The sequence below is a fragment of the Anopheles ziemanni genome, chromosome 2 (genome assembly GCF_943734765.1).
Source record: "Anopheles ziemanni chromosome 2, idAnoZiCoDA_A2_x.2, whole genome shotgun sequence".
NCBI lineage: Eukaryota > Metazoa > Arthropoda > Insecta > Diptera > Culicidae > Anopheles > Anopheles ziemanni.
The window spans coordinates 15,795,529-15,813,128 of NC_080705.1; the positions used below are offsets into that span (position 1 = coordinate 15,795,529).

General features: G+C 45.5%; 2 protein-coding genes across 3 annotated transcripts; one reads left to right on the plus strand and one right to left on the minus strand.

The window, feature by feature from the left end:
• The first annotated feature begins 1,691 nt into the window (after positions 1-1,691).
• Positions 1,692-11,733, plus strand: LOC131282316 (dnaJ homolog subfamily C member 7). Of its 2 annotated transcripts, none has more exons than XM_058311736.1 (4): positions 1,692-2,008; positions 10,037-10,287; positions 10,367-11,413; positions 11,488-11,733. In XM_058311736.1, exons 1-4 carry the CDS (start codon positions 1,788-1,790, stop codon positions 11,607-11,609), a joined length of 1,641 nt encoding a protein of 546 aa, XP_058167719.1. In that variant the 5' UTR covers positions 1,692-1,787; the 3' UTR covers positions 11,610-11,733. The 2 variants fall into 2 exon arrangements, with proteins under 2 accessions (XP_058167719.1, XP_058167718.1); XM_058311735.1 differs by having other exon boundaries at positions 1,699-2,008; positions 10,367-11,416.
• A 4,677-nt stretch (positions 11,734-16,410) lies between these two features.
• LOC131282271 (uncharacterized) lies at positions 16,411-16,874 on the minus strand. The gene is made up of 2 exons (XM_058311684.1): positions 16,725-16,874; positions 16,411-16,668 (listed from the first exon to the last, which is right to left on the minus strand). Exons 1-2 carry the CDS (start codon positions 16,872-16,874, stop codon positions 16,411-16,413), a joined length of 408 nt encoding a protein of 135 aa, XP_058167667.1.
• Positions 16,875-17,600: the final 726 nt, after the last annotated feature.

Consider the following 17,600-nt stretch of genomic DNA (forward strand, 5'->3'; position numbering starts at 1 on the left):
ACAACATCCGAAACCAAGGCCTTTTAGGCGCCTTGGGAAGCGGGTAAAACTTTCACTTTTACAACTGCTTGCTACTATTCCTTGCCGAAACTAACGTGTGCGCCTTACAAAATCATTTCACTTATGCCAACTGCAGAGGCTGATGGCCCGATAAATTGTAGCACGCATTGCTCATTCTTATCAACCGTATATGTGCAGTTTGAGGCACTTTCCAAATCCGTACGTACGCCTCGTAGGCATGCTCTAAGTCTCTCGTATCTGTCCGCGAACGGCCTCGGATTTGGTAACAAATGTAAACCACTGAGCAGCAAGCATATATTTTTCAATCGATATTTCTTTTGTTCTATTTATATTATTATCTCCCCGGACGAAAATCTGCACGAAGTAGGTAGTAAATTGTGCTAATTAGCTCAGCAGCAAACGTTGCTTGTTGAAGGTCCCCGAACTAAAGCGAGGCGATGACGTCCATTTTTCCTCTTCTCGTTGGCAAGATGGCGGACCATTCCAATATGGTCGCAGAACGATTGGCTGCTAAATGCCCCCTGCTATGCGCATTGCTCTAAATTACTACCATACCCGTACGAAATCGACCAGAATCAAGCGTCCAGGGATACGATTTAATGTCTTTTCTTACAAAATTAAAATTCTTACAAGCACTCTTCAAAAGGTATTGAAAATGTATCTACATCAATATGGAAAGGGCGATGAAAAAGAACCAAAGAGCACCGATAGACGAACCACGTCTAAACTCACCGACAGTACGTTTTTGAATGTTCAACGAAACAGCAAAGTGCTCCGTTTTCGCAGTTTTTCAATACAGAGACCTGCGCGAGCATGTTGACAGTAGCTTTTGAACAATGTGACAGTCACGATTGGATTTAATTTTCTGTTATTTTTACTTGTGAAACACTTTTCAATTAGAAATAAATATCATTTTGAAACGTTGAATTTTGAAACAAATTGTTTTCCGATCGATGAAGGTAGAAAGCACTTAAAATTTAGTTTAATCTTGATATAAACATAACTTTAGAAGGTGCAGCGTTTTGCTTCAAAATGAACCAACCTGGTAAATTTATTTCATTGGCTCAATGTGCCACATGTTTACATGCATAGGGTTGAGTTCAACCTGAAACGGACTGCAGGATATCAGGTAATCACAGGAATAATTTTCGAAGCCTCATTTAAAATTCTATTGCCTACTAGGGTCTGTACTCTTATCGTGGTATTCTTTACCTGGTTATATTTTGCATTGATCCGTTAATATAAATCTACGTACCTGAAGCTGACCTGTGGTACAAAAGGTTATTGGGTTGTATGGGATACTGCATTTAGAAAATGCGTTACCTACATACAATTACCTGAAAAAACGGTTGATATGGTATACGATGGGTAAATATGTGGGTAGGTGATTACACATGATTGGAATTAATCACTTCTTTTCCCTAAAGTGGTCTCTTTGTGCCAGAAAAATCTTTGCACTTTGCACTAAACTGATTTTCCCGGTGAAAATGACTTTTTTCAATTTACTCACTAACTAGGGCAAAATCTCGCAGCAACGCTCAGTAGGAACTTTGTTGTCAACTTCTTCGTCATCCGTCCCTTCCCGTGCTCGCTCCACCCTTCCGCGCGACTAATGTACACTTTTTCCTCATCATCTGGTGTTTGTATGTTGTGTGCTTGAGCCGAGTGGCTACCTCGTCCTCCTGTTTGCGGACACTTTTTCCCGTGTGTTTTTCTCGCCCAAAACCGACCACAGGGGGCAAGTGTTTCCGTTTTTCTATCGTTTTATGCCATTGACCGACATCAAACGGCTCAAAATGTCCGACACGGTGATTGATTTAGTAAACGATTCTGAATCGGAAGACGTGATTATGATCGATGATCAACCCGAAACCAGTGAGCCAAAGGAAGAAAAGCAATCGATGGAGACCAATGAACAGGAGGAAGAACCGAATGCCTCGGTCAACGATACAGATGAGGTGGAGTTTGTACCGATCAGCCAGCAAACGTGAGTAAAAAGTGGCCGTCCTGGATGCCGACGTTGTTCTGTATGTGTTTTACAAAGTTGCGTCAGAGCTGAGGTCCGTGCAGGATATGAGGAACATTTTTTTGGTTATGGTTGTACGTAGAGCGTGTTGTTCGTTTGCATCTATTTGCGAAATAGTACAAAACATTCAACCTAAATTTAGGGCAAAAGGGCTTCTTTTTTCCTTTCCTATAACAATTTAATTCTTTAGACCGATATCGACGAATTGAACTACGCGAATCATATCAATTAACAAACGCGTGCATCGTTTTGTAGTGACTGAACATCGCTAAGTGGTCAAGGTAGTTTATTTTTATGCATATGTGCCAAACCCAATGTGATGCAGAACATTAACGGCACTCCTCTTATTTCAATTCCCTGCAGTTTTTGTTGTCGAGCAGACAAACCCGTCTCGAAAAGCCATACCCTATAGCCATAACCTACGATTAGAACAATGGAATGATTGACCTGACAACCAAGCACAATGGTTTTTATAAGACAGTGACAGTGAGAGTTTTCCTATTAGTTAAATTTGTGCGTTTCATGGCGAAACACCACCAAGATGAAAACTAAATAATGTTTCAAACATATCACTAGCTTTCATGTAGATAGAACTACAGTCTCATTAAGCATTTCTGTGGGTTCCTTCGGTAGACTTGCGGTAGATAATGAATCAGTATTTTTTTTTGCGGTAGACAACGAAGAGAAAATATTACTCGCCAACAAACAAGATAGATAACGATAAAATGTTTGTCGAAGTAGTATACCATGTTAATTTTTATTTATTATTTTACCTTCGTTTACATGTTCTTCGTAGGGAAAATTAGTTCTTTTGCAAATCAGTATTCTTATGCACTTTCGAAATAGACGATATCATTTTAAGTAACATTTCCTACACCCAATCGGCGTAGCAATAGCATTGTTTTCGAAATGAACAATCCGCCACATGATGTGCGGTGAAAAAGAGATGTAAAAAAAGGCCCTGGCATTTTATTCCCTGGCTGAGGTTGTGGACCACGCATTCACATATGCACCGGCACGTGGAGAATAAGTTGCGAGCGATCAGCAAAGTAGGCCGCACATATTGAACACCGGTAACCGCTGGTAGTAGTTAATTTAACATCTTCACTTCCCTCCTCCTGCCCGTGTTGTCGCTGCTTATGCTTTGTCGTCTCCGCCATGGCACCAACTAAAACACTCTCATCGTTGTCGGAAGAACGTGAGCTACTCCTGGTACTTCCCGCACCAAGTGCGATACCATCGTTAAGCAACATTTCGGCAAGCTTTTCTGGAACCACGTTCTCCTGCTTGATCACAACCGGAGTTGCTGCCGCTAACCTGTCCCCTCCGGTAGAAAACGTAGATTCTACGACTCCTGCGGACGTTCCTTCGTTTCCAATGACGTTGGATGATGTGTCCGTTTCTTGTAATCCGCCCGGCGCAAACGCTTCTCTGAGAAAACTGACCTCGCGTTCGAGCTGGCGACGGGTTAGTCTTCGTCCGTGGCTGTACAGTAGCGAGTTGGCATACGGGTCGGACAGGGTGGTCGATGATGCACTTGCTACCGCCACCCGCTGTTGTTGTTGCTTGGAAGGTGTACTTTGAACTCTCGCTTTATTCCGCACACGATTCGATGCAGTCTTTTTTCTTTGAGCTTTCTTCTTGTCACTAGCATCAAGGGGTTCCTTTTTGAAAAAGGTTTTCTCTTGCTTGACAACAATGGGTGGCAACAGCACCGCATGGCGGCTCGAAGGGGATGCTAATATGTCCACCGGCGGAACGCTGGTCGTCGTTGTTGCGGCGGACGACGATGTTGCTTTCAGTGGCGACCGAAGGATCTCGGCTAGATCGTTCACGATGTCGCTGTTGAAGCGATCGGTGTACTTTTCTCCGCGTGAAATTTCCATCAGCAGCTGCTCGTCCTCTTCCTCCCGCGTCCCACTAATTCCACTGCTGGCCGTCGAGATGAATCTCTGCCGGCTTCCTCCACCATATCGCTGCCGTAGGGTAGCCCGGGCTTCGTCCAAGCAACCTTCGATCAGCTGCTCCTCCATCGTGTCGATCGTGTTGCCATCATCCAGGAGGGGGAAATTCTCCGAAATCCTACTCGAAGGTATTTCGCGTACGTACGACGGCAGGACGGGGCCGCGCACATGCGACCGATTCCGTTCCAGCTCGGAGAATGCTTCCATCGCGTGCGAAACACTGCCGACTTCAGACGGTTGGTTAAGATCGTTACCATCTATTTCCCGGGGTGGCACATGTATGTGCTCTTTGGTAGAAGAATGCGCCACCGTTCGTTTTGCTCTGCTTGTAACCCTTTTGGTATCGCCATTCGCTTTCGTCGCCGGAGTACGTTTGTTGGCCGGTTCGGTATGAATCATTCGTGCCATACCAACGGCCATCGGCGATTTCGATGCCACTGTAGCTGCACCCTTTACACCACCCGCCCTGCGCTTCATGGAAGATTCTTCTTTGTGGTCGTTATTGTTAAACTTACTTGACATCGTTGTCGTCGTCGATGGCCTTTGGTTTGCCAAGTCTGCTCGGGGGTACGAATTTCCGTTGCTTAGCAGGTTGATACCAATGTCATCTATCATACTGTCGGTCGATAGGTCTCTTTTGCGCGCCCTGCCACTGCCACTTGATGTTGCCCCTTCCGCAAGCAGTTCGTAGGGTGAAATAAACTTTGACGAAGCTACAGTAAGTTTCTGTGCCTTTGAAGAATCACCGCCGCCGTATTCGTAGAACAATTCACTGGGCGTTTTTAACGTCCCATCCTCACGCTCTAGTACCATCGTCCTTTCGTACCGCTGCTGATCATCATTGCCACCATCATCATCGTCCAGCGACTGCTCATTCTCCTCATCATCGTCGTCCTCTTCGCCTGCCGCCAGCGTAGAAGCCGCCTTTTGCCTTCGACGCCCGCTCTGCAGCCGCTCCAATTCGTGCGGTTTCAGCTTCCGGCGGCGTTTGTACTTGCGCGGGTATGTGGGCGGTTTGCGCTTCATGGCCGTGTTGGTATCGCTGTGCTCGATGAGGTGCTGCACTAGCTCCGGCCCGGTCGCAAACAGACTGCTGCACACGGGACAGTAGTACGGTAGCTCCGCGCTGCCCCGTTTCGGTTCCGGTTGCGAATGGTGTGCACGAATGTGTTCGCGCAGGACCACCCGCTGATTAAACTCCTTCGGGCAGACAGAACACCCGTACGGCTTTTCGCCCGTATGCACCCGTTCGTGCTTCCGCAGCGTCCCACCGTCCGCGAACGCCTTCCAGCAGAACCGACATGCGTACGGTCGTTCGCCGGTGTGGAGCCGCAGATGTATCTGCTGCGAGGATCGCGAACCGAACGTTTTGCCGCATTCCTTGCATGGGTAGTTGTTCGATTTGGAGTGCGAATGTCGGTGGTTCATTAGCGACCGGCCGTCCGGGAACTCCTCACCGCACACCTCGCAGCGTACCGTCTTGTTCCGGTGCGAACCCATGTGCCGCTTGAGCCGGCCCATGTGATGGAACGTTTTGCCGCACTTGGAGCAACAGTGGACCCGTTCGCGCGAATGATCGTACGAGTGCTTCATCAGGCTGTTCTGATTTTTGCACAACTTTCCACATATCGCACATGACGAGTCCGTGAGCTCGTGCCGGTGGCACTCCTGGATGTGCTGCTTGATGACGATTTCGTTGGGGAACTTTACACCACACAGCTGACACTCGTGCGGTTCGTTTCGGATGCAAATTTTGCTCGTGTGCGCCAGTAGATCGGACTTTTTCGTGAACGCTACACCACAGTGGCGGCAGAATAAAGGCTGCTGGTGCTGGTCCTGTTCCTGCGCCGCCAAATCGCTCTTACTTTGCTGGTCTTCATAATCTATCATGTAACCAATGTCGTCTTGCCCGATGTTCTGATCCACGGCATCCAAGATCATCTCACACAGCTCTCGCTTCACGATCGTGTTGTCGGAAACTACTACCGCAGTCGGACCATGTGCTAGCTGAATGTGCTTCTTCAGTTGCTCCGGACGATCGAATACCATATGGCAGCTATCACAAACGAACTGCTGTTGGGCATCGTTCGTCAACGTTGATACTCGCTCTTCCTTAACTACGAAGGAACTAGTTTTGTGTGTTTTGACCGAACGCTTTGGGCCACCACCACTGTTAAACTGCGGGTGAAAAACATCCGGGTGCTTTTGCCGGATGTGATCCTGCAGCAGCATTCGATCCCAGAACCGTTCGTCACACGTCGTGCACCGGAACTGCATGTCGCCACCGTGTACGCGGGAATGCGAAGCCAGCGCCTTTTCCCGTCCAAACGAAACGCCACACTGTTGGCACACGAACGGTTTCCGCTCATCGACCACCGGGAAGGCCGGCTGCTGCAGTGTCGTTCCCTCGTCCAATGGGGGCAGAAAACCATCACCAATCACATTCGTGACAGTTCCCGGCTCCTTTTTTATGTAGCTATTATTTGGTGCCGCATTCCGTCGACTTCCCTTCAAGAGTACTGATTTCCCGGCGCGGGACGCTTGACGTCTCGGCGAGCTTGTGGCATCCGGTTGACGCGCTTTGCGCGCCGAACTAACACTCCGGTTACTTTCCGCCGTCGTTGGTGGGCTATGGTCGTACGAAAAGGAACCATCTTCGAGGAGGGTACTCATTGTGGCGACCGTTGGATCGTTGCTATATTGTAACCTGATGCCACCGTAGGAAGACGTCGTCGTGGTCGAGTTTGTCGACGAAATTAGCTGCATTGGGGGTTGCGCATTATAGTTCACGGCCCGGGTCCCTTCGTTGAACAAATCTTCATCGTCGCTGGACTGATGGGCACGCTGCTTGCTATGGTGTGTCATGGGCAAGATATCGTCTGAGAAGGAAGGACAACAAAATAAGTTGGTATTTTCTTCTACTTTTTTTTACAAAATAAGTGAAAAAACTTTTGCAAACTGAGGAAAAGCACATTCGATCCAAGTATACGCTGAAACATGTGTTATGTTTGTGTTTTAAAACTGTTTGCCTCACGATTCAATACTTACAGTCGATATCGTCGCTTCGAAGCGCTGTTGTTTCGTCCAGATTGCTGGTGGCATATGCGTGCTGTTTAAAGTGATTTGTAAGATCGATACGCCTTCCGTACTGAGCACCACACAGATTGCACACGTATGGGCGATCGTTCGAGTGTGCCACCAAGTGGTGCTCCAAGTTGGCCTTCTTCCGGAACCTCCGGCTGCAGAAATCACAAGGAAATGGCCTCGACAGCGTGTATTCGTCCTGGTCGAGTGGAACGGAAATGTCATCCTCCACCTGGCCAGCGATCGTACTGGCGCCGAGCTGATCTACCGTGACCTGCACACACTCCTCACCCTGCGATTGCACCCAATCGTCCGTTATCACCTCTTCCATTACTTCGCATTCCTCGGCATACTGCGTTTCCTGCTCGCAAGCGACATCGTTTGACTGCATCATCTTAGACGCACTGTATTCGTCCATCGGAACCTCGCCGGTCGATTCCGTCGCTAAATGGTAGACTTGATTGTCGGCTTCTGCCACCACCAGGGACGACCCATCACACGCATCCGTGCTGGTGTCCATGATCAGATTAACCGGTGGCATCTGATCGATGTTTTGAATCGAGCTCTCGTCAACAATATACTGCCGTGTTTCGGGCATTTGAAGCATGATCGGTCCTGTCGAATGTTGCTGATAGGGTTCACTTGTTCCAATGCCATAGACGGTCCTGCTACCACCAGTTGTCACAATTCCCGTTCCCATCAGTTGATCCGACGTAATCTGGCTTCCAATATTCACTATTCTAAGTTGCCTTCCGGGAGGCACCGCGGCGGCAATGATGGATGATCCTACATTGCCAGACGTTTGACCGGTATTTACAGGCCATATCGAGTATGTTTGATCCATTTCGTTGCTATTCGCACAACGCGGAATGCGATGCTAGTGAAACGAACTGCAGAATAGATGGAACCAATTCACAATTCACATATCAAAAAGAAATATTATAGTCTCGAATGCGTTACTGCTTGCCGAGCGAGATTTGACAGTTCTGTGTTCCGTGCACTCTATTCCCGAACCCAGAAAAGCTAACGAATCATGAAACTAACACAAACGGAACCCACAGTGGGCGACTAGCTTGCACGCACACACCTGCTTTCCATGATGGTGGAGTCGATTTGAGTTTGGTAGATGAAAAATTTAAGGTTATGGACGAAGAAATTGAGGTTATTCTGCAATTTTCCGACATCAAAACAAATGCCCCGCAATCAGCTGATGTTGCCGATGAACACACAATGCATCGGAATGATGCAAGACAATGCAGTTTTGTATTTTAAACCATCCATCACGCAGACAAAAAGATAAATTTAGCTCAGACTGCCTATTCAGGGCGCCATTTTCGAAAATTATTTTCTTTTCAACTGGTATCACTTATTCGAGCCACTTTTCCCGCGCGCGCTTTGCCCTTCGATATTTTGTACCAACATTACAATGAAAGCAGTTGCGTTTGCTTACTTGTTTGGATTGTTTTCACAAATTGCCACTAGATTCACTTGTGAAACCATATTTTTTGCTAAAGATCAGAATCTCACTGCTTTAAAGTTTCAATTATCGAGCGACGTATCAGAGTCAACGGTAGCGGGTAGAAGCTGTTTTTCAAAACAAAAATCATAAACTACTTTCATGGAGATGATTTGGAGGACAGTATTTTAACTTTGCTTTCAGTAGAAGTCCCGAGGACACTGAATTGACGGTCACGAACAAGTTTCTGTCCTCAATTCCACTGTTTGAGCGTTTTTCATTCGTTTACTGTTCACTTTTATGGAGGAATTGCTATCAAACATACACAACAAATGCTGCATGGTATGCGTGAGCGTGCTGAACATGAAAATTCAGTACGGGTTTGACATTTGCTGAGGATTCAAAGAAGCACGTGTATAGAACGATTCGTTGGTCATTGTTTTGTATGGAATATGCTTTTTTATTTATGCGAGAAACCATCTTTATCACCTCTCATTGCATCAGGCCAGAAACGGTTATCTTTGGAGCCTATTTCTATCAAAACTGCTGATTGTTCTTTCAAGAATTGTAGTGACAGGTACTTTTAAATGAAATGCAATTGCATTCAAGGAGCAGTAAAGCGATTCAGGTTCCTCGAAACCAAGGTTCACGTTTATTTGATGGGATTTTTTGGCAGAGCATGTATTTCCGTCGCTGATTGGTTGGAAAAGATTTTTATTTGTTCCCATTCTGTTTAGGGCTAGGCCTATCTATTTTTTTTATAAAAACCCACATTTAATCCTTGACTATTCAATGGAATATGAAAAGACATGGACACAACTGTCAGAGTGCGTGGATTGAATGAACCTGCTATGGTTGGTCGACTAGACCTTGGTATCGTTGCAGCGAGTGAGAAATTGCGTTGCCATTGAAACTGGTTCCTAAAATCGGGAAAACCGAAAAACGGGACGTGTTGTTTGATTGGCAAAGCAGTTTCCACTTGCCGTTTGTCCTCTCTCGACGCGAGGAAACATCAATCGCGTCGTCACGAAAAGCTTGCGAGCTCGTCTTTTGCTTTCATAATTCTGCAGCTGGGCGAGTCATGGAGGTGGTAGAAATCGAAAGGTATGTTGTACTTCAGGCATGGTGGTTTTCTTTATCCCAGTTCGAATCGGTGGAAATGTTTGATATGATATGTTGTTTGTGAATTGACTTGCAATACCAGCGAGATCTATCTGAGGGCTCACAGTTTACAGGTTCACATTAAGTCGTGTATTTTCTTGGCATAAAGTAGGCTGCATACTGTGTTTTTTTTGTTCTTTTTTTGTGTTACCTACGAGGTGAATATTTATATCCGAGCTTCTTCGTGTGTCTTTCTTTTCCCCCGAATTGACCGTGCTCAACCGTTGCCAGAATCAATTTACTCGTTTTATTGTATTTTTTTCAACGGACAATAATAATAGCTTGAATAATTTTCATCGTTTTCACCTGTTGTACGGGTTTTAGGCTTGCAGAGGAAAAGAAAAATGCCGGAAATGAAGAATACAAATCGAAACGCTACGACGATGCGCTCCGTCTGTACACCGAAGCGATAAACCTTAGCCCGGACACCGCAGCTTACTATGGCAACCGTTCCGCCTGCCACATGATGCGCGGTGATTATCGAGCCGCACTGAACGACGTGAAAAAGGCCATCAGCATTGACGAAAAGTACGAAAAAGGATACATCCGAATGGCAAAGTGTTCTCTCGTGCTTGGTAAGTTACCGCTGGGCTGCCTTACGTTGCCAGTTTCCGCGTTGAATGTGTACTAGACCAGCCTTCTTCCTCCTTTCAGGTGATGTCGTTGGAACAGAGCAGGCGATCCGGAAGTTTCTAAGTTTTGATCCTTCGAATACGGCTCTGAGAGATGAAATAACGCTGTTGAAACAACTGCGCGATTTCAACGAGAAAGCAGCCGCATGCTATGATTTGAAGGACTATCGCACTTGCCTCTTCCACTGTGATAACGCGATCAAGATAGCCCCGGCGAGCATACAGAACAAACTCCTGAAGGCTGAATGTTTGGCTATGCTGCATCGCTTCGAGGAGGCGGGCAACATTGCAATCACCATCATGCAATCGAACAGCGCCAACGCGGATGCGATCTATGTGCGTGGATTAACTCTCTACTATTGTGACAATCTGGAGAAGGGCCTGCTGCACTTTGAACGGGCACTGATGCTTGATCCGGACCACAAGAAGGCAAAAGCGATGCGCCAGAAGGCGAAACAGCTGAAAGAGAAGAAGGAAACGGGTAACGAGCTGTTCAAGACGGGCAAATTCCGGCCGGCTTTGACAACGTACAGCGAGGCACTGGAGATCGATCCACTGAACAAGGACATTAACAGCAAGCTGTACTACAACCGGGCGCTGGTAAATTCGAAGCTTGGCAACCTTCGGGAAGCGATTACCGACTGCACGAAAGCACTGTCGTTGAACGAAAAGTACATGAAGGCGCTGCTTCAACGTGCCAAGCTACACTACAACATGGAAAACTACGAGGAAGCGGTGAAGGATTACGAGAAGGCGCTCAAGCACGACCGTTCAATGGAGATCAAGAACCTGCTGAAGGATGCCAAGCTGCAGCTGAAAAAGTCAAAGCGCAAGGACTACTACAAAATTCTCGGTGTCACAAAGCAGGCGTCGGAGGATGAGATCAAGAAGGCGTACAGAAAGCGCGCCCTGGTACACCATCCCGATCGCCATGCGAACGCCACGGATGAGGAAAAGAAAGAACAGGAACGTAAGTTCAAAGAGCTCGGTGAAGCTTACACGGTGCTCTCGGATCCGGTGAAAAAATCGCGCTACGACAGTGGGCAGGACTTGGAGGACATGAGTGGTGGTGGTAAGTTGTTGATTCGTGCTTGTTATGCTAGTTACTTTTGATTTACGTTGTGTGTTTGGTTTTGTTTTCAGCTGATTTTGATCCGCAGAATGTTTACCGACAGTTCTTCTTCCCGAGCGACTTCTCCTTCGGCGGATTTCCTGCATCCGGTGGCAGCGGGCAGGGCGGAAATTATTCTTTCCATTTTGGTTAAGGTCACCAATGCGGTGATTGTAGCATATTAGTTTAAGCAAATCCATAAAATAATCGTAGAGCAAGCGATAAAGCATATAACATAAAAAGTGGCAAATCTTATATGTATCATCACTTACGTCGATTGTCGGGTGTCCTTTCCTCGTTGGTCCTCCAATTGGAAATGAATATTTTCCTTTTTATCGTTTTTGTTGGAACGATCCAATACGTCATCTGGGCAATGCATATTAGCGGCTTTTATGCTGTCGCGTACTGATTTTGTAAGTAGAAACAACCTACCCCAATAGTTGATTTCTACACATTGTGCTTTATTCCGATTCTACGGCTTTTTTAAAAAACTATCTTTTTTTTGTAACGAAAGAGATTCCGTTGTTAGCAAGGATAGTGTAGATGAAAACATTTTTTACTTGAAGTAAAGTGCATTTTTTTTATTCTTCGCAACCGATTGGAGCAAGAACTGCGTTGCGTGTTGATGGTGCGGTTATCTTTTTCGCAGTGTGATGATCGTTTTTCGAATCCCAACCGAGACCGGACCCTCCCTTGTACGAGGACTGACTATCCACGTACAACAAGGAAAACAAGTCTAGTAAGCCCTTAGCGGGCAGGCATGACCAAGAGATCGTTCCGCCAAGAAGAAGATGATCGTTTTTAATCGTTTTGTTTATAGCAGAACATACTTCATATATCCATGCAAAAATGCAACGTTTTGCAAAATAAATGTTGCTGGCTTCTTAGCCAAATTGAAGGCCCATCGAAAGTGATGTGTACCACTTATGGATTGAAAATGGTGGACAATTTTCAGTGGTTTTCCAGGTCAGTGGGATTATTTAAAACTCCCGTAACTGAAAACGGTTAGGAGAAAATGTTGGTCTAAACCAGGGAAAACCAAAACCGGACCATACCTTGTACGAGAGGATTACCTATCCTGGTAGAAGAAAAGAGTTATGACGAAAATGTATTTGTTTCTCAAACGGTACATCTATGAACAAATTCCTTGAATGCTAAAGCACGACCCCTGCCATGTGAAACGCGTGACCCTTTGAAACGATATCTAAACCATTTAACTGCTGACATACACTGGAATACAATGTACTACTGATAAATAAAGAAATGAGAAAATAAAAATAAAAAAGTCAAACAGAAAATGCCCAAGGTAATGATATAACAAAAATAAAAAAATAAAATACCAATAGCTGTTTTGCGAAAACTTATCGGAACATAATGTAACCTACTGTTGTACACGTTGTAATATAGTTTTGGGGTAGTTCCACGAAAGAAAATGTAATATGATGTAGTGAGGAAAATAGAAATGCGTTTGCTTTTTTTATTTAATACAAATTGCTTCTTTGTTACGTTGACATAATGCTTTCGAACGTCGCACTTGCATGTTCATTCTAACTTGAATTTATTTATTAAAACACATCACTTACATTCATAAGTGCACGGTTGATAGACTGATTGCTTCAAAAAGGGGTTCAGGATGATCAGGTGATAAATCCATGTTTAATTTGAATACGCATTCCGCTTTCCTTAGCACATCGTACGAGCACAGCCCATGGTCCGTTTTGTCCGGTAATATCCGTATCTGTTCGAAGTGTTTCATAGTTAATGCCGAATATGCCGTGGATATTGCTTCGTAGTATATTATTAAATATTATTGTAACTGGTTTTATATAGGGGGGAGCGTGTCCTAGGCTGGTCCCCATTGTAGGTTTTTTTTCGCTTTCTCTGTTCTAACACTTTGCTTACTAGTTCTAAATATGTATATTTCAGTTTATGTGTATATATATATATATATATGATTCATGAACATGCAAATCATCTTCACGGAGGGTTGAAAGAATCCAATAGATGCTAAAATAATTGCCTCCGCCGCGTGGTAAAGATAAATAGAAACGAGTTCTAATGTAAATATCTGTTTCCGATTCGAAAATCAACATTGCCTCTTGCACGTTTAACTATGTTTATCAGGTTAAAAATGGAGCCTAACAGGCCGGACCTCGGGTTGAATGTCCCGATCAACGCTGTAATGTGTATGTTTAAAAAAAAAGCACCTCTCAAAGTCCGTTCACAGGATTTTAGTGTGCCTAACTAACGATAGTTGCTAAGGTTTACGTTGTGTCCTAGTGTTACTGGCTTCGTTTTGCTATCACACATTGCTAAAGAGTACTGGTGAATGTTTCCTAGTGTAGATTAATACTGCTTTTACCTGGTCGGTTCTTGCCCTACAATTCTATACTACTTCGTGTTGCTACTTAACGTTTCTCGCACTTTAAAATCCTTTATCTCTAACAGTTTCGTTTTTTGTTGTAGAAAAATGTGGGGTGACAATAACAGCTCTAACGTATCAGTGACTTATTGCAGCATCGTATGGTGGCAGTTTTCTCCTTCGTTTATTTCTCCTGAACCATTCAATGCGGTATCTTCAGCTATAACCATTCGTAGCTAGAATCGAAGGAAAAACTCTAAATCGATTATATAGGTCAGACCCGATTCAATCGCTTACCTGGCTCGCTGTGGAAGAAGTGCGTAAAGCGGAAAAAGGATATCAAGATAAGTACCGAAGTATTTGAACGAAAGTAAATCAGCGTAAAGCAATACCTTACGATGGTTATATTGATTGTAACGATTATGGGATTTTCTCACAGCCTCAATTACAGCATCCTTAACCCTAGCACCGTCCATATGGTCCTCCCAGGCAGCTGCGGGTGGTGAAAAAGGAAGCTATTAGCATATGCATCCGAGTTACCTTTCAGTGTACCACTTACCAGCCATACAGTCCGTAAAGAGCAGCAACGTTTTCAGTGGTCGCTTGTTGTACTTTGGCGAGATGCCATCGTAATTGTAGTGGATTAGTAGCCTGTCCGCGAACAACCTTTGATATGTCTCACTGAGCGAGGTATTGTGTGTTTTCAGCTGGCGTAGAATGGCGATCTGCAAAAAAAGAGAATATAGGACATAGGATTGAATGGTATTAGGCATTCTTTTTGGCGCTTCTCCTTACATAACGCTCCCTAGATTCGCTGCTAGTCCGAATCAGGTGTTCCAGTTGTTCCAGCTGTTCGACCGTCTCCACCGGAAATTGAATATCTCCGACACTAGCCAACAGGCTATCGCTCAGCGTGTCCGTATGTGCCGGTTCGGAAAGGGGTAGGACCAGTTCGTCCACGTCTTCACCTTCGCTGACGGTGGCTGCACGAAAAAGAAGAATCATTCGAAGGAGCTGTGGAAAACGACATACCGGTGGATGACTTACTGTCCGTTTCGTCGACAAGCAGAACGACAGGTGCAGGGGAGAGCCTACTCGTGCCATCTTCGCTGTCATCCGGATCGGGCGGTTTACAACGGACGATCAACTCATCGTCGTCTACCACATGTTCCGGCCGATCAGGATCGTGATCACCATTGCATTCCGATGTGTCCAAACCATCTGAAGGCAGCTCCTGCTGCCTATCCACACGCATTTCCCCCGCTACAGGTAGCGCCTCGGTGTTGTTTCCCGGCTGGCAAACATCCGTGTCGATGACAGTATGATTATCCGAGCTGCTCGAAACGCTTAGCTCGGCGATAGGCAGCAATGGCAACGAAACTCTTTCGTACTCTAAGCTTGATGTCCCATCGGGCTGTGGTTCTTGGGCAGCTATGGTCGTTGGCTCGGGTTGACCCTCCTGCTCACTTCCTCCACTGTCGTCCACGGGTGGTTTGCGCTCGTTGGCTTGGACCCGATGGTTGCCAAACAGGAAGCGCTGCTTGTGCAGCCGATTGAAGCGGTAGATCTCGTTGCTACGCAGGCATTTCGTACGGAAGAGAAGAAACTCGTCCAGCTTGAACGCACAATCCTCGCAGATCGGCGACGGGAAATCAAAGTCCTTGGAAAGCTGCAATGGTTGAAGTTCGTGGACTCAGCAAGGATTATGCTCCTTACGACCTCCGAAATAAAATATCGCTCACCATAATCGCTGTACATTCGAAGATTTTCTCCACCAACGTGTCGGTCACTTCCTTGCTATTTTCCGACTGGAAAATGCACTGCACGATGGCCTTATCCGACAGGCACAGGCGACATTTGCTCTCCAAGTTCGGGATAAGGTGTTTCCTGTTATAGAACGGAAAAGTAACAACCAACAAGTAAACAACTTCCGCCTCCTGCGACTTATCGTGGACAAAATGGGGGACGGCGCTTCTCTTACTTGAAAATGTTCCGTAACTTAGCCATCCGGAAGTAATGACGACACAACGCACGAACGGGAACGAATCGAAAAAGGATTACTGCGGTCGATCCACGAGCGGAAACTCAAACTCAATGCAAATCGTTTACCGGGAGGGAAAATAACGAAAGTGTGTTTTGGGAATGGAACGGAAAAACCTAGAGGTTTGGCCGCCACATACAGGGAAGTGGAAAGCACGGACCACCAAAGTCGTATCGGAAAACTGACAAACCGTCGGTGCACGTTTGCCCCAAAGGAAATTTTTACGATGCTGCTTGTTCTTTTATTGTTTTTCATCAGTGTATCTCCGTTTGCCACACGCGTTTGCTATTCTTGCCATGTTCGGATGCTCTCGTTCACTCGCTTTTCAACGAAAAAGGACGACGGCAGGATTTTGACAGTTTGGAAGCTTTCCGTTTCCTTTACACATACCGTGAGCTGGAAAACGCACATGGTTGCTTCGATGTTCCGAGGTTAGGGAAACATTCGCCAGGCGAAAGGTGCCGAAAGGAGGCGAATGGATTGGAGAACCTCTACACTGCTGTCCATTGGAGTCGGTGCACCCGTTGGATTTGTAATTTGTTTGAAGCGAAATCAGCAGGACTTGCTTGGACGAACCAGGGCGCCTCGCGTATCCACTTTGGCGGGAACGTTTTGGAACTTCTTCATCGTGAACCGTTGCTTGCTAGTACTTCCGGTGGTTGGGCGAGCCGATGGATTGACGCGAATTTTTTTCTTCGGTTTCTTTTCGGCCTCCAATTTGTGTGTGGTCTCTCGGAAAGCACTTGCCTCGAGTTGCCACTGCCGAGCGTACGACCAATCCAGCAAACAGTCGATCTTCGGTTCGCCTTCCTACAAGGATGAAGACGATGGGAACGCTTGCTCGATGTGTGCCGAGAAATGCTTACCATATCGTAGGACGGCCGGAATGGACGCTGCCGACGGATATCTGGAAGAACAAGCAGGTTGTCCTTCGGTTTGGCCGGGTACGCCTTGGTCCATTCGTATCGCAGAGGTGGTGGGCACGCACCCGGTTGATTCCTCTTGTTTTGCGTCATGGCGTTCCCTTCCGAACCGAACGAACCGATGTGATGGTCTAATTACTCGTTCGGTGAGAGACAGGAAAGCAATTTTATGTAGCGATGCATACTTGGATTTGCAAAGAGAAAGTATGAAAAACAGTTACTAAGGGAAACACGAACCCGCCAAGGTTTTCAATTGTCTAAAATTATTATTAAGTGTCTGCTTTTGAGAGTCTTTCACATTTCACTTACTAATTGTCCCGTATATGGTAACCCTTTTCAGTACATTATCATCTCTTAAAGCGTTTTGAACGAAAAATGGCACCAATTTTCATCCAAAATATAAGATACAGATGAGGATAAGTTTTTCCCATTCCTCATGCACCTTATCTACGTCACGGAGAACTGGAAAATTGTTAGAAAAATAGAGCATATTTTTAAATAATTAAATTGTTCATGCATAAATAGTAAGATAAAAAGTTTTAAATTTAGACTCTACTCATTATACAAATATAAACGGCCTCATATGATGGTCCAATATGTTGTTACATGAAATTGTTGTGCAAATGTTGTTACACGAAATTTCATAATCTGGTTGGTTTAAACTCCTTTAAAAACAAACGTACTAGATACGTTGGAACAACCTGCAAAATTTGCAGAGATTTTGGGGTTCCGAAGTGGAATTAACGCACGCTGTAGTTAAAAACTAGACTTCGATTTCTACTCTTTGGCAAACCGAAGGCTAATCCTTTGCAGTGATTT

What these genes read in the sequence shown, in the direction of transcription:
- LOC131282316 (XM_058311735.1), top strand. Translation starts at nt 1,788, where the DNA reads ATGCCATTGACCGACATCAAACGGCTCAAAATGTCCGACACGGTGATT. An exon ending in GTACCGATCAGCCAGCAAAC is followed by an intron (nt 2,009 to 10,036) that starts GTGAGTAAAAAG and finishes TACGGGTTTTAG; the next exon opens with GCTTGCAGAGGAAAAGAAAA. An exon ending in AAAGTGTTCTCTCGTGCTTG is followed by an intron (nt 10,288 to 10,366) that starts GTAAGTTACCGC and finishes TCCTCCTTTCAG; the next exon opens with GTGATGTCGTTGGAACAGAG.
- LOC131282271 (XM_058311684.1), bottom strand. Translation starts at nt 16,874, where the DNA reads ATGACGCAAAACAAGAGGAATCAACCGGGTGCGTGCCCACCACCTCTG. An exon ending in TCCGGCCGTCCTACGATATG is followed by an intron (nt 16,669 to 16,724) that starts GTAAGCATTTCT and finishes TCATCCTTGTAG; the next exon opens with GAAGGCGAACCGAAGATCGA.